Genomic DNA, 14,978 nt, shown 5'->3' with positions numbered 1-14,978 from the left:
CAAGGGCAGGCCCCGCCTCCCCAACAGGCCCCGGTGGCCACAGCAGGCTGCCGCGCTTTCACCCCAGAGCTGCATAGCTTCGTCTGACCGGGCAAGTTCAAGCCAGACCTCCCTCCTTGCTACGACGGCACCCCCGACCCTGCGGAGTTCTTGCAGCTCTACGAGCTAAGCATCGAGGCAGCCAGCGGAGACGAGAAAGTCATGGTGAACTGGTTCCCCATGGCTCTCAAAGACAGTGCTCGCTCGTGCCTCCTGAACCTGCCCCGGGGTCGATGTCCTCCTGGGGTGAGATGCGTGACTGCTTCGTGGCCAACTTCTAGGGCACTCGCGACCGCCCTCCGGCCGCGGGTGACCTGCGCCGCATCAAGCAACAGCCAGGAGAGACCTTGCAGAAGTACATCCAGCGCGTCAATAGCGTTCGTCTCAAGATCCCCAAGGTGACGGATGAGGCCATCATTTTGGCGTTTTCTGATGGCGTCCGCGACGTCAAGATGAAGGAGAAGCTCACCATCCACGAGGAGTTATGCACGGCTCTGGAGCTGTTCAACATGGCGACCAAGTGCGCAAGAGCTGAGGAAGGGCGCCTTTCCCTCCTCGAGCTCCCTGCTATCGATCCAGAGGAGAAGAAAGCCAAGGCCAAGGACGTGAAGCGCAAGGGGGTGGCCGTGCTCGTGGCAAAGCCAGACACGAAGCGCGGCTGGGACCACCCCGAGTCGTCCAAGAGCAGTCGTGCGTTTTGCGCCTTCCACAACGTACACAGTCACAACACCAATGACTGTCAAGAGCTCAGGGCCATTCGAGATGGATGCTTCGGCCGACTCCCCGAGCGCAACGACCGGGGCTATGGCCGAGGAGGAGGACGAGGCAGAGGACGCTGGGATGATCGCGGCCCCCGCCAGGAGTGGCGCGACCGGCCTCGCGAGGACCGCTGGCAGGACCAGCCTCGTGAGGGCGCATGGAGGGATCAGCCTTGCGAGGACCGCCCTCAGGGCAATGCTGGTCTCCCTCCACTGCCGCCACCGCCAAGAAGGAACGATGACCATCATCAGGACGAGGGGGCTGGGGGCTTCCAGGAATCACGTGCTATCGCCTGCATCTTGGGCGAAGCTCAGGCCCCAGCATCTCAGCGTATCTTCAAGCAGTTTGCTCGCGAGGTGAACGCAACCCTTCCCAGGCTCGAGGCCACATGCCCGCTCAGGTGGTCCAAGTGCGCCATCACCTTCAGCTCGGCGGACCAGCTCAAATGCGCGGCCACTGCAGGCGCCCTCCCGATGCTCTGCTCGCCCGTCATCAGCAACGTACAAGTCACCAAGACCCTCATCGACGGCGGCGCAGGGCTTAACATCCTATCCGTCGAGACATTCGACAGCCTCCAAGTGCCATACGATCACCTACAGCCCACCAAGCCCTTCTCAGGAGTGACCGACGGCTCCACCACCCCGATAGGGCAAGTCTGCCTCCCTGTCACCTTCGGCCAGCGCGACAACTACCGCACCGAGCTCATCGACTTCGACGTCGCCCACATCTGTATGCCGTACAATGCCATCCTCGGGTATCCAGCCCTGGCCAAGTTCATGGCAGTGACCCACCACGGCTACAACGTCCTCAAGATGCCAGGAAGCGGCGGGATCATCACAGTCCCCTGCGAAGAAAGAGATGCGGTGTGCTCCCTCGAGCGCGCCTTCCAAGCCGCAGCAATCAAAGACCCCGACAACGATGGCGTGCAGTACCCTCCTGAGGCCGTCCCCAAGAAGAAGCAACTACTCCGCACAGGGCCTCAGGGGAGCGGCGTCTCTGGCGGCGCCACATCAGGGTCAGCGCCCGCACCTGGGGCACCTCCCTCCCTCGCATAGGAAGGCGCGCCCGGCGCCCTCCTCAGGCTGGGCTAGGGGGCTCTCTCCTGGAGGGTCCCAGACCTAGCCAATGTCATGAGGGAGGCGCTCGGGCACCATGTGGAGGCGTGCTTTGCCGCGTGTTTCCCCCAGGGGAGCGCAGGGCAAGGAGCGCCTGGTGCTCAGGAGTTCATCACCAAGACCACTCAGGAGCTACAGAATGCAAGAGCCATGCGCGGCGACCGCCGCCCACCACCAGACGCAGCTCCCCATCCTGGCGAGGACGGAGGGCTACGCGTCTGCGTCGATATTCCGGGACTCAACCGGGCCGCATCTCAGGAGCGCTTTTGGCCTTCGCGAGTTTGGGCGTTGCGAGGGCCCACCTCACAGCTATGTTCGCATGCCATTCGGCCTGCCGAGCGTGGCAGCCGCCTTCCAACGCAACCTACGAAGCATCCTGGCGACTCAGGAGGCCAGGCACCACGCAGTCTTGGCGGAGATGACGACGGTCCTCAAGGAATCACCTGAGCCCCCAGAGCCTCCCGAGGCTCAGGGCCCAGGCGACTCATGAGGAGCGGCCCCTTCACCACGCGCATTCGGCTACTTCAACAATCCTTCGACAACGGAACCAGGTGATGTTTTCCAAGTTTGTTTAACTGGGAGCGCCCCTCGGGCTGCACTATTCCCAGGTCACACGGGCCTGCCCCTGCGCCATGTGTCCTTCTACGTCTTTAGCTTACTCTGTTGGGGGCGCCCCTTGGGCTGCATCATCCCCAAGTCGCTCGGGTCCGTCCCAGGGGCATGTATCGTTCTCGCATTTATCTAGGCTAGACTGTCTTCTTGCATAAGGAATTATGGTTATCACCTGCTTGATTGTCACCCATCGCGGCCGCTCGCGTCGCCGATCGGCCCCTTGCTCATCCCGCAACGGGGGTTACTCATGCTGGCACAGCGCTTGTGCTTGGGTCCGTCCCTGCAACGCTAGCAAATCTGAGCGGTCGAGCTCTGGCTTGCGGCACGCCCCGCGCACGTCACCTCACTAGGCCCTCAGTGCCTTCATCTTCTCGTGGAACGACCAGTGGCAGACCGGCAAGCGCTGTGGCAATTTGTGTCCCTCCTCGCGCTAACCTGCAGGAACCTCCTGAGGACAACAGCAGGCGGTACCGCGGGCTCCCTCTTCTCCCATGCAATTCGCTTGCGCGTTAAAAGGGGGGCTCCTGAGCATCGCGACTCAGGAGCTCTTACTGGCTCTCCAGCCCTCACCCCTGGCCTTGACCACGGCATCGCGACCTGGCATACCAGCGGTGGCTGAGCTCGCTCGAGGGCCGGGACCTGAGGACGTAGAGCACATAGAAGAGCGTGGAGAAGAGGGGGAGGCTCGCACGGGCCTAACCTAGCTACACTACGGCAGTCGACGCACGAGTCTGGCACAGCACAAGGAATCGACTCTGGACTGCCAAGATAAGTTTCGCGCCCGGGTCGACCAAGCGCTATGGCATAGGATTCTCACTTGTTGCAGCCTTGTTACGGCAACGCCGCCTCCCTTTCCTACCTCTCGGTGGCTGCTTGCGCGCTAAAGGGGACCTCTTGAGCATCGTGCCTCAGGAGCTCTTACTGGACCTCGGGCCGCTCACCTCCTGGCCTTGACCACAGCATCGCGACCTGGCATACCAGCGACGGCTGCAGCCTTCCTGGGGACCGGGACCTGTCGGCGTAGAGCACCAAGTCACTGCGAAGTTGGAAAGGGGAGACCGAGCCGAAGCAGGACATGCGTTTGCAAATTTTCGTAGTAAGGATAATATCAACAAAAGGCATTACAGACCCTTCACACACCCCCACGGGGTCCGTCTCGATTCCTCGCAGGGAACAAAAGAAGGAAGTTTCTAGAAGCCCTATCTACACGCGCCAGCGCCGCCGACGCCATCATCAACAATGGGCCACGGGAGGTCGGCGCCAACCCCATCCAGATCAGCGACGGCGGCGGCCGGACGCCGCGGCCTTGCTCCGGGCACGGCGAGAGCTCGGGGGCACGTAGCTGTCGTCGCTCGTCTCCGGGGTCTCGTAGGGCTCAGGAGAGTCGCTGGACTCCCAAGCACCGCCGCTACTGCTGGAGGAGCTGCTGGCGAGGCCAGCGGCAGGCCCGGCGTTGGCCGCCGCGCCGTCCCGACGACCCCCTCCGGGGCAGCACTCCAGGCGGCGGCCTTCCTCGTCGAAGACTTTGAAGAACATCGTGGAGGCGCCATCGTACTCAAAATGGATGGCGAGGGTGCCTTCCGTACGGCAGACTCGAGCAACCTCGCCCCAGCCACGGGTCATGAAGATCTTGCCTGGGGAGACAACTTCAACCTCCGCTCCAATCGTCGGGGCGTCGCAGTCGGCGTGCTGCAGCCAAAGCTCGAGGGGACCCCTCGGCGGCATCTCGGCGGAGAAGAACTGCGGAAAGCGAATCCAAGTGCGCGGAGGCATCGCCGCCCACATCACGAGTTCGCGCGAGGAGTCCGCGGCGTGGGCTCCTGGGGCGACGGCATGCGTCACCACGGCGCGGCGACCATGGCCACGGCATGGGCAGCGCTGCTCGCCGCCTCTCCCTCCGGAGCCCTCGGCTTGGCCGTACAAAGGCAGCGGATACCCGGGAGGAGGCCGCTCGCACCAAGGCCTCGACACCCCCGGCCTCACGACTACGTCGCGGTGGTGGGCCAGCCTCTTCTTCGGCGGAAGCGGCCCCGGCTCGTCGCGGGGGGTTTTTCCCTTCTCTGCGGCCGGGAACCTCCGTATCGGCGCCATGAGTGTCGCTGCTAGCAATGAAGCAAGGGAGCAGAAGCAAGCGGAGCAGGAAGAGATGAGCAACGGGGGCTCCGCCCCCCCCTCCTCATTTATAGCAGGAGAAGGCCAACCGGCGGCCCCCACGATCACAGGTAATGATGGTTTTCCCTGCATGTATCAGGGACTCGTCAAGTCGGGCAGTTGCCGAGGCAGCGTGGGGAAGCGGAGACGCCCACGTCCCGTCAATCGCCACGCGTCAACCGAGGCCGCAGGCTGTTGGGGCCCGCGGCGCTCCGCACTTGCCCCTTGGCTTCGCCTCGAAGCCAAGTCCGAGCGCGCCTTGGGCCTGGGGGCTACTGTGGGCGTCCTAAGAACGGGGGTCCCCAGACTTGCCTGCCTGCGGCCCACGGCGTGGCTCCACCAGCGGCCCCGTACGGCCCATCTTCATCAGCCAATGCTCAAGACCCTCGTGAGGGGCTAAGCCTCGCGAGGCGGATGACGCAAGACCTCCTCGGGGGCGGCCTCACCAGGCTGGCTCACGAGGGGCGGAGAGATCAAGGCGAGGGGCACCTCGCGAGGTTTCTGTGATGTAAGCCATGACGACCAAGGCTAGGCGGGCGCCAGCGCGCACAGTGTCCTCATTTCCTCTTTGGTGCTAAAGAGGCAAGCACAGGCGAGGAGTCCCGAGGCATCAAGCAAAGGTTTCCATATCGGTGCAACAAGACCAAGACCAGCAGGACGGAGGTCACCGTGGAGCCCAAGACAGCGTCACCACCAGAGCCTTTGGCAGGCGAAGACCGCCTTTAGTCAGGATAACTTGTACTGGTTGTTCCCCTTTGAATTTGGTCGTTGTTGGATCCCTTCCCTCCTAGCATTTGGGGAGAGGACCAGGGCCTCTATAAATAGGACTAGCCACCACAGTAGGAGAGAGAGACCATTCAGATCATCCTCATCTGCACAAGCTCACCAAGCACAAGAGCACCTCTCCTCAGGAGGTTGTTCTTCCCTTGTAACTGTTCATCCTCAGCCCAAGAGGCAATCCACCACACCACACTGGAGTAGGGTATTACACCACATCGGTGGCCCGAACCAGTATAAACCTTGTGTCTCTTGTTCTATGAGTTCGTCGTGCTGAGCCTTGAGATCGCGGTGAGGGCGTGAGCTAGGGGGAGGAGAGATCTTCGTGCGCACCCCAGAGTTCGAACCTCAAGGGTTTTGCCGGAACCCGAAATCCGACACCTACCTACCAAAATTTACAAAAGCATACACCAGAGCATATGAATCCAAACCATAGAACAAAGCATACCTTTTGCTGATCAGAAATGAAAACCTTCTCCTTGCTCATTGACATCCAAGTCTTTTATTAGAAGGCCAATGAACCACTTCTAGTTCTCAGTTGTCTCTTTCTCCACTACTGCCCAAGCAATAGGATACATCTAGTTGTTAGCATCCCTTGCAATTGCAACCAACAGTTCTCCTTGGCATGCTCCTTTGAAAAAATATCCATGAAGCCTAGTTACTCTACTACAACTAGTTGTAAACCCTTGCTTCATTGCATTGAAACATACATAAAACTATTGAACCACATTGTTTTTTCCATGCCTGTTGGATCCAAGCAAACAACAACTGTGATGCCAGGGTTGCTCCTAAGCAACTCGAATTGATAGTCAAATACTTTATTGTACTCGTTTCTCGTACCACTCAACAACTTGTCCATTCCAATTCTTTTACTTGACTTGCACTTTGAAGTTGACACATCAGCAAACATGTCTTGTAGGACAATAGCTTTTATGCTATCAATTTTCCACATTAGATTGGCCAATATGAAATGCTCATACCTCTCGGCTATGACCTTTGCAGTAACCAATATGTCCTATCTATTTTGTGCACACTGGTGGTCATCATCATAGGTTATAATCTGAAACCTTGAGCATCTGCTAATCTTTGTTTCATAAACAATCCAGGGACAACCAGGCCATCCACATTTAACTCTCACCCTGTTCTCCTCTGACTTCTTGAATCTCATGCTTCTTTGGGTTGCAAGACCATATCTTTTAATAACCTTGACAAACTGATTTTGGCTTGTAAAAACCATCCCTAAACTGAAACATGGAATATTAGTTTCTCGGTCAAATCTTGGGTATTTTCTCTTCCTTTTCTTCATGTTCCCATCACTATCTTCATCATAACTGTAGTCCTCATCACATGACTCAAAATCCATTTCCTCTACCACCACCTCAGCATTTGCAATGAAATAAAATGGAACGGTCCTTATTGCATATGACTCAACCCATTTCCTAAAGCCTTTCATTTTCTTTCTAAATTTCCTTACATGCTTTCTCATCTCAACAACCTCTAACTTCCCTCCATTGTCATCAAGGTGTGGCACATATTAAATATCCTCTAAATCTAACTATTCTTTTTCTTTCGTTGCCCCTAGCCCCCCTCCTTAATTTGTTGCACTTCCAGTTCCTTGCTCTCCTTGCTGTCTTGCAAGCTCTGCCCATGTTGTCTTGCATGCTCTACTTTATGCTGCGCACCTTTCTTTGTTGGTTTCTCTGTTGCTTTACTAGGCTCACACTAAGAATGGTTCATCACTTGAGAACTCTGAGATGGTTGTGAAAAAACAACAGTTGCATTTGTTCTCTTCAATGGGCTCCTAATTATTGCAGTGATAACACCACTATCATTAGGAACAAGCACCTGCTCAAGTAATTGTTCTTATGTACTTGCATTGACATTGTGATCATCTTCTGTAGTCATGAGAATAGGATCTTCCTTTTTACTTTCATTGCCCCATCTCATACTGCATTTCATCTTCAGAATTAGAACCACTACCCTCTTCTTGTTCTGAATTGTGCTACCCATTGTATTCCACATAGATACCATCAACTCCACCAATAGTCATGTGGTCTGACATCTTGATGCAGCCCTCATCATCATACAATAAAACTAGGCCATTTACCAACTCTCTACCAGGCAAAAGGAAGTAATATTTCATACTTTCCTTCACAACGATATGATCCCTGAGACAGCCTTTGAACTCCTGTAAGGACAACTCGTCCCTCTCAATTTTTGAATAGACCACATCCCCACCAACATAGTCCAGACAAGGGCCAATTCGAACAAACTCTCCCCCTATGTGAAATCCGACGTTTAAAATCTATGTTGGATCCATTGATTCAACAAAAAGCAAATACATTCCAGCGATCGACGGATTAGAACACTTCCGAACATAAATCGACAGCAAATCAAACAATTAGGACCCCTAATTTTGCCCTGCTCAACCCTCCTAAAACCCTAAACCTAACTAAGAAGACAAAGAGCTTCGTTCGATGACTAAATAGAGGAGAAGGCCAGTGCATACCTTTCACAAAGGCAAATCTTGGGGGTAAAAAATGAAATAAAATGTGGCACCAAAGGGCGTCAATAAAAGTATGATTGCGATTTTTTTTCCAATGGGTAATGTCCGTCACAAAGGCGGATCTTGGGGGTAACAATGGAATTTACTAAAAAAGGAGTCATTAAGAACCCTATGTAGAGTTACAGCCGTTCCTTTTATCTGTCTCATATTGGAGAGAAATTCCAAACGGGTCGTCTAGAGTTTGCTTTTTGTGTGTTCAAAGTTAGCTTGTGGTGTGACCTCACCAGGTCGTTATATAATTAGTCACTCTCTTGATGTTCCTTTTTCATACGAATCATGAGAAATATTATATGTCTATGTAAATGCATTCCTCTTGAGGAAATAAACAGTTAAATTTATTAGCTTTGATTGCATATGTCCACAAAAGTTTAATCTATCATAAAAAGTATTCCCATGGTGTTAAATTAACTTTACTAACTTTAACAACTATTGTTAAAGTTTTTCATTTTGAAGTTTGGATAAGTTTATACAAAAAAAATATCAATATTTATGATGCAAAACAAAGAGGAGTTGATTAGAAAGTATGTTTCAAGGTGTATCTACTGATGTTGAACTACCATCATAGATGTTGATATTGTTTTTCATGAACGTTGTTAATCTTTTAAGGTGCGTGCTATGCGTCGGCCGGCGGATCTTTCTAAAATACCTGTCGCCTCGACAGCCGTTAGATCTAGCGAGCGTCCAACACAGTTCTCACCCAGGCTAGCGTTGAACAAGGCTAGTGTTGCAGAAACCATTTTCAACATATGTGATGTTGCAGAACTTTTTTTCATCTTCACTTTTTTGCAACACGAGAGAAACCATTTTCAACATATGTGATGTTGCAGAACTTTTTTTCATCTTTACTTTTTTACAACACGGGTGTTGTTGTCGAAGGAATTTTTGCAACTTAGATGATATTGCAGAAAATAATTTAATAAAAAAAATTCGTCATCACATTTTTTGCAACAATGGGTGTTGTTGCGGAAGAAATTTTTACAACATAGATGATTTTGCTGAAAATAATTTAATATTATTTTTTTCCTTATTTTTTTGCAATATGGGTGTTGTTGAGGAAGAATTTTTACAGCACAGATGATGGTCCAGAAAACAAATGCTGAATTTTTTTTCCGCCTTCACTGTTTGCAACACGGACGTTGTTGCCAAAGAAACTTTTGCAATACCAATGATGTTGCAGATTTTTTTTCCTTTCTTTTTTTGCAGAAACGGGCAGGCAAAGAGAAGCGTGAGGCAGCGGACGATCGCGTGCAATCCGCCAATTGAAACGAAGTGTTTTCGATATTTTAAATAGTAATGTATGGAAGAAAATAAATTAAACTATACATATTAGCACGACCCAAATGCTATGTTTACCCAAAATTTAGTGGTAAGTTCGTGGCGAAATTGTCCTCAAATATCAAATGCTATGTTTCCGATTTAATAGTTGGGGGAGAGATAGCAAAAGTGTGCCCACTTGCACGAGATATATAAAGCACGTAGTACACCGAAGGAAGCCTATCAAAAGGGGAAAGGGAGGGACAAAGTACACACGCTGGTGTAGACCTAAGGAAAACGCCCCCATTTGGGCTCGACCAGTCGCAACTCTTCTTCTCTCCCCCGCCCATCACCTCCCCCCTCGCCCATGGAGGCTGCAGAAATCGGCGGCGCTCTCCTGTTCGCCCTCGCCGCCGCCGCGGCCCTCTTCGCCGCCGTCTCCACCGGCGCCGTCGACTTCAGCCACCCGCCTGCCGGTACATTACTCTCTCCCTCTCGCTTCTTTCTCCCTCGCGGGCCGCGCCGGGGCGCACGTGACGTGATCTGATTTCTCGGGCCATCATTGCTCTTTTTCTCTCTCCTCTCGCAGTGGGCGGGCGGGTGGACTTCCAGGAGGCCATCTCGTGGTTCATCGGCGTCTTCGATGGCTCCTCCTCCTCCTCGTCGGCGGCGGGGGGCGTGTCGCTGGCGGAGGTGTACGAGCTGTGGGTGCGGGTGCGGGGCCGGGTGATCGCGCCGGCGCTGCAGGTGGCCGTCTGGGCGTGCATGGTGATGTCGGTGATGCTGGTGGTGGAGGCCCTGTACAACTGCGTGGTCAGCCTCGGCGTCAAGGCCGTCGGCTGGCGCCCCGAGTGGCGGTTCAAGTGGGAGCCCCTCGCCGGCGACGACGAGGAGAAGGGGGGCGCCCACTACCCCATGGTCCTCGTGCAGATACCCATGTACAATGAGCTGGAGGTGATCAGAATCTTTACTCATTCTCTTTTTTTTTTGGGTGATATCCAGAACGCGAAAACAAATTCTTTTTAGCTGATTGTGCTGGATCTATTATCGATCTCTTTGTTCTTTTGCGAGGTTATAATATTTGGGCGTCTTGCTAATTTATTTCGTGTGGTCGAGCTGTGTGCGTAGGTGTACAAGCTGTCGATAGGCGCGGCATGTGAGCTCCAGTGGCCAAAGGACAGGATAATCGTCCAAGTGCTGGACGACTCCACCGATCCGTTTATCAAGGTAGACTTTAACTCCTCCTGTGTTGCATGGCTGGATTTCATTCTGCTGAACGATACTATTTATTTTAGCACAACTGCCCCCATACTGCATTAGTACATTACCACCATGTCTGTTGCAACTTGCCTATTTTATTTTAGGAGAAGTGGCGAACCTGAACACTCACCTATCTTAGTATAGTCCTCCTCAAATAAGTGAGACTTCAACCTGCTGCTAAGAGAGGAACATATGAATTTGGACCTCATGTGTGATACTACAGCAAAAGATGTCAAAATCTTTTGACACGAGACAAGACTAACTGTCACAGGAGCATGCACCTTATTCTTAGTTAGGTGGGTGTAGAGATTTTCTTTTCTTTCAGTTTAATCGTAGGCTTCTATACACGGGGTTATTTGGATGAAAACTACTTCAACGGTGTCACTAGGTTTTCTTTCACTATCAGAACTTCGCAAGTTGTCACTGGAGTAGGGCGAAAATGATAATTATTCTCTTCATCTGGATTCTGGGCCCTGCAATCACATGGGTAAAGTATGTGGGCCCCAACTGTCTGGGTGCTGGGGACCTATGTCGGCCAGTATAAGTAATGATAATGATGCAAGTGAGAAGTTGTAGCAGCTCTTTTCCCGGTGGAAACAGTTTCAGTCCAATTGCCAGAAAATAGTGTCCATTTATGTTTCAGTTGCTCCACACTGACCTGGACATCCAACCAGAACCACACATATTTATGCCACGGGCCAACCGGTCATCACACAAAGTGCAGCCAGTGCAACAATTTCTGAATCTAACCACACCAGAAACCATGGAGTATATAACCATTGGACACTACTCCAGTCAGTCAGCAACATGGTCCAACTAGGGCCGTTTGGAAGAATGGTACTACTTTGCTTGGTAAAGTGTTGGTATGTAAATCTGAACTAAACATCAAAACTTTACCAAAAGTTACTCCTCTTCAGTTAAAAAAAAAGAGCTACTGCTCTTCTGCACAGGCCCGAAGTTTAACCCTGATACTGATTACCGGCGAGATGGGTGGGTGTTATACAGTATACATCCACATGAGCTCATTTACTTGGCCCTGATATTTCCCTACACCAGGAGGCCCCTGCCCCTGACCCCCTCCTGCTGGCCGCCCACTTGTCCAATCTTTATTCGGACCTATGGATCTTAAGAGCTGGTTCAATAATTGGTGGGCATATTCTTCTCAAAGAGAGGGATCTTCCCAGCTGCCAAAAATTATGACTTCTATTTTGGATCGAAGGCATTTACCTGACACTCTCCGTGGTATTCCTTGCAAATTGCTCTTCTTTTGAACACTCAGATTGTTGCATACCATCCAATTGACTAAGATAAATCGTTTGAGATTCCACAATGATCCATTTCGGACGAAAAAAAGTGAAGCCTTCTCGTCTGTTTTAAGTGGCAGACTGACCGAATTGGAGCTTATATTCCAATCGACAGGTCAGTTTAGTGGGATGTGGTAGAAAGACTAATTGGCGTGCACATGTACCTTTAGATAAAGCGGGGGTGGCCTCCCAAACAAATGTCTGTTAGTGTAGTAAGCAGGTAGACCTCACGTTAACAGTGACATTCTGATCTGTATTATCCCATTGGATTTGTATAATGCCATCCAATGACAATAAAGACCATTTGTGATGGCATAGCAACAAAACTAAACCTTGCCTGAGAAGGAAGTTATCCAATTGCAAGCGCAGACATTCACAGGGTACATGCTAACAAGTGGTTGAAAAGTTAGTTCATCCTTTCCTTTTTCCCACTTACAAGACTTCTGAGTTGCCAAGCTCAAGTTCCTCTGTGATCAGACTTCACAGGGCAATAACAAAATGACATGCTAAGATATGCTGCTAGAACAGGATATCGACAGTCTTATATGCAATCTAGAGCATCTATGCTGATTGGTTACTTGTTTCTGCAGAACTTGGTGGAGCTTGAATGTGAAAGCTGGGCGGTCAAGGGTCTGAACATCAAGTATGCCACGAGAAGCAGCCGGAAGGGGTTTAAAGCAGGAGCCCTGAAGAAAGGAATGGAATGTGACTATGCCAAGCAGTGCGAATATGTTGCCATATTTGATGCTGATTTCCAGCCTGAACCAGACTTCCTTCTCAGAACAGTGCCGTTCTTCGTGCACAATCCAGAAGTTGCTCTTGTTCAAGCTCGGTGGTCGTTCGGTAAGTACTCCATTTACTATCAGCTCTGGAGCATTCCTCTTTCCAGCTACAGGTCTATCACAAGACAGTTTTCAATAGATCATGAAATGAAAACTGAACTATGATTTTTCTTCTGTCCTATATGTTTGCACTTGTCATATATGCTTTAAATATTTTATCACATCACCAGTTCACCACATAGGAATGTACTCCCTCCGTTCCATATTACTTGTCGCTGATTTAGTACAAAGTTGTACTAAATCAGTGACGAGTAATATGGAACGGAGGGAGTATGTCCATTCCCTGACCTCATTCGTAAATGCATGGAAGCACTTTCTAGAAAACTAAGGCGAGAAAGTCAGGATAAAAAAATTCGCTTCTCTGGTTGCACAAAAGAACCGTCTCTTTGCATTTCATGAACATCTAAATCATGTTCAGCTTATCCTGTCTTATCGTTCATGTGGTGCCAGAAACAAAGTACCAAAACAGTTCCCAGAAATTTGGCATGCAAAATAGTGCTAATGTACCACTCCACAAACATGATAGCGTTTTATTTGCTCCGATTGAATTGATCGGTTCTTAATTGACAGAATTTTGCAGTGAATGACACCGCGAGCCTGTTGACAAGGGTACAAAAGATGTTCTTTGATTACCATTTCAAAGTTGAGCAAGAAGCAGGATCAGCAACCTTTTCCTTCTTCAGCTTCAATGGTACACACCTTTACAACTTATGGATTCTAAGCCACAAAATAAAAGAAAAAAACTCTAGAACATAGATCAGAAAATAAATGGTTGTCTTAAGGAATTTCTGTTGTAAACCAAGGAACCGCTGGAGTGTGGCGTACAGCAGCCATCAAAGAGGCAGGAGGTTGGAAGGACCGCACTACAGTTGAAGACATGGACTTGGCAGTCCGAGCAACCCTAAAGGGTTGGAAATTTGTATATGTCGGGGATATCAGAGTGAGTGGATTTTGTACCACAACAATGTTGTTGAAAGTATTATAGTTTGATGCAATCAATTGACTATGCAAGCACAATGCAGGTTAAGAGTGAATTGCCATCTACTTACAAGGCCTACTGTCGACAGCAATTTCGGTGGTCCTGTGGTGGTGCACATTTATTCCGAAAAGTAGCAAAAGATATTTTGACTGCTAAGGTAGGGTTTTCTTCCCTCGTTGGCTCAAACAAAATATTTAAAGAAAACTGAAATTCATCCCATTGTTGTTTCATTAGGATGTATCTCTCATCAAGAAGTTCCATATGCTCTATAGCTTCTTCTTGGTTCGGAGAGTCATGGCCCCTACTGTCGCGTGTATTCTCTACAATATCATACTTCCGATCTCAGTTATGATCCCAGAACTATTCCTACCAGTCTGGGGCATCGCATATATTCCCACAGTACTTTTAGTGGTCACAGCCATTAGACATCCAAAGTAAGTTTCTCAAAAAGTGCTTTCAGTTACAATTTGATTACTGTCTCCACTTCTCCACATACCAAAAACTTAATGACCTTAAAACCATCTCTGCAGAAATTTGCACATTCTGCCATTTTGGATTTTGTTCGAGAGTGTGATGACAATGCATCGCATGAGAGCTGCCCTCTCTGGTCTATTCGAATTATCAGAGTTTAACGAGTGGGTCGTGACAAAGAAAACAGGGAACAATTTTGAAGATAATGAAGTTCCCTTGTTACAGAAAACAAGGAAAAGATTAAGAGACAGGTAAACCAACATCTTAGTCAAGGTTATGAGCATTCAGACCATAAGATATACTATATGCTAGACTGTAACTGACATCATCATTTTTTCTTGCAGGGTTAATTTTCGCGAGATTGTATTTTCGGCGTTTCTTTTCTTCTGTGCATCGTACAACCTTGTATTCCCTGGCAAGACTAGCTACTATTTTAATCTCTATCTCCAAGGACTAGCATTTGTATGTCTAGGGCTAAACTTCACTGGCACTTGCAGTTGCTGTCAATGACAACAACTAAACTGTACCAAGTGCTGTTATACAGTTTGTTTATGGGTGTAAGAGTTTCAAACATTTCAGATGATAGCCTTAGATGCATAAACTTGATTGTTCAACTAACAACAGTTTCCATATCATACTCTGGTCTCTGGGTGATGCTTTCTCATACAATGTGGTGGGAGCAATAGGGTTTGTATGCCTTGTAATTCAACACCATTTGTCATGTACTCTACAGGAAATGTAATGTGTTTGAATTTGTCTGTGTGTCTGTGGAGCGCTAACAAGCAAAAGAAGAAGTATTTGTTGGGTCAAATTCTTTCTTCTACCAAATTTTACCACAACGGGCTCCAG

General features: G+C 49.9%; 1 protein-coding gene across 1 annotated transcript; it reads left to right on the top strand.

Moving 5' to 3' along the window:
• The first annotated feature begins 9,515 nt into the window (after positions 1-9,515).
• Positions 9,516-14,883, top strand: LOC109754189 (probable glucomannan 4-beta-mannosyltransferase 7). Its single transcript, XM_020313107.3, has 10 exons — positions 9,516-9,749; positions 9,863-10,227; positions 10,402-10,500; positions 12,428-12,680; positions 13,260-13,370; positions 13,483-13,619; positions 13,702-13,815; positions 13,893-14,092; positions 14,189-14,380; positions 14,474-14,883. Exons 1-10 carry the CDS (start codon positions 9,641-9,643, stop codon positions 14,637-14,639), a joined length of 1,746 nt encoding a protein of 581 aa, XP_020168696.1. The 5' UTR covers positions 9,516-9,640; the 3' UTR covers positions 14,640-14,883.
• The last annotated feature ends 95 nt before the right edge of the window (positions 14,884-14,978 follow it).

The sequence above is a fragment of the Aegilops tauschii genome, chromosome 2 (assembly GCF_002575655.3).
Source record: "Aegilops tauschii subsp. strangulata cultivar AL8/78 chromosome 2, Aet v6.0, whole genome shotgun sequence".
Lineage (NCBI taxonomy): Eukaryota > Viridiplantae > Streptophyta > Magnoliopsida > Poales > Poaceae > Aegilops > Aegilops tauschii.
Note: the sequence above shows the minus strand (reverse complement) of the source record. Positions and strands in the feature narration are given on the sequence as shown.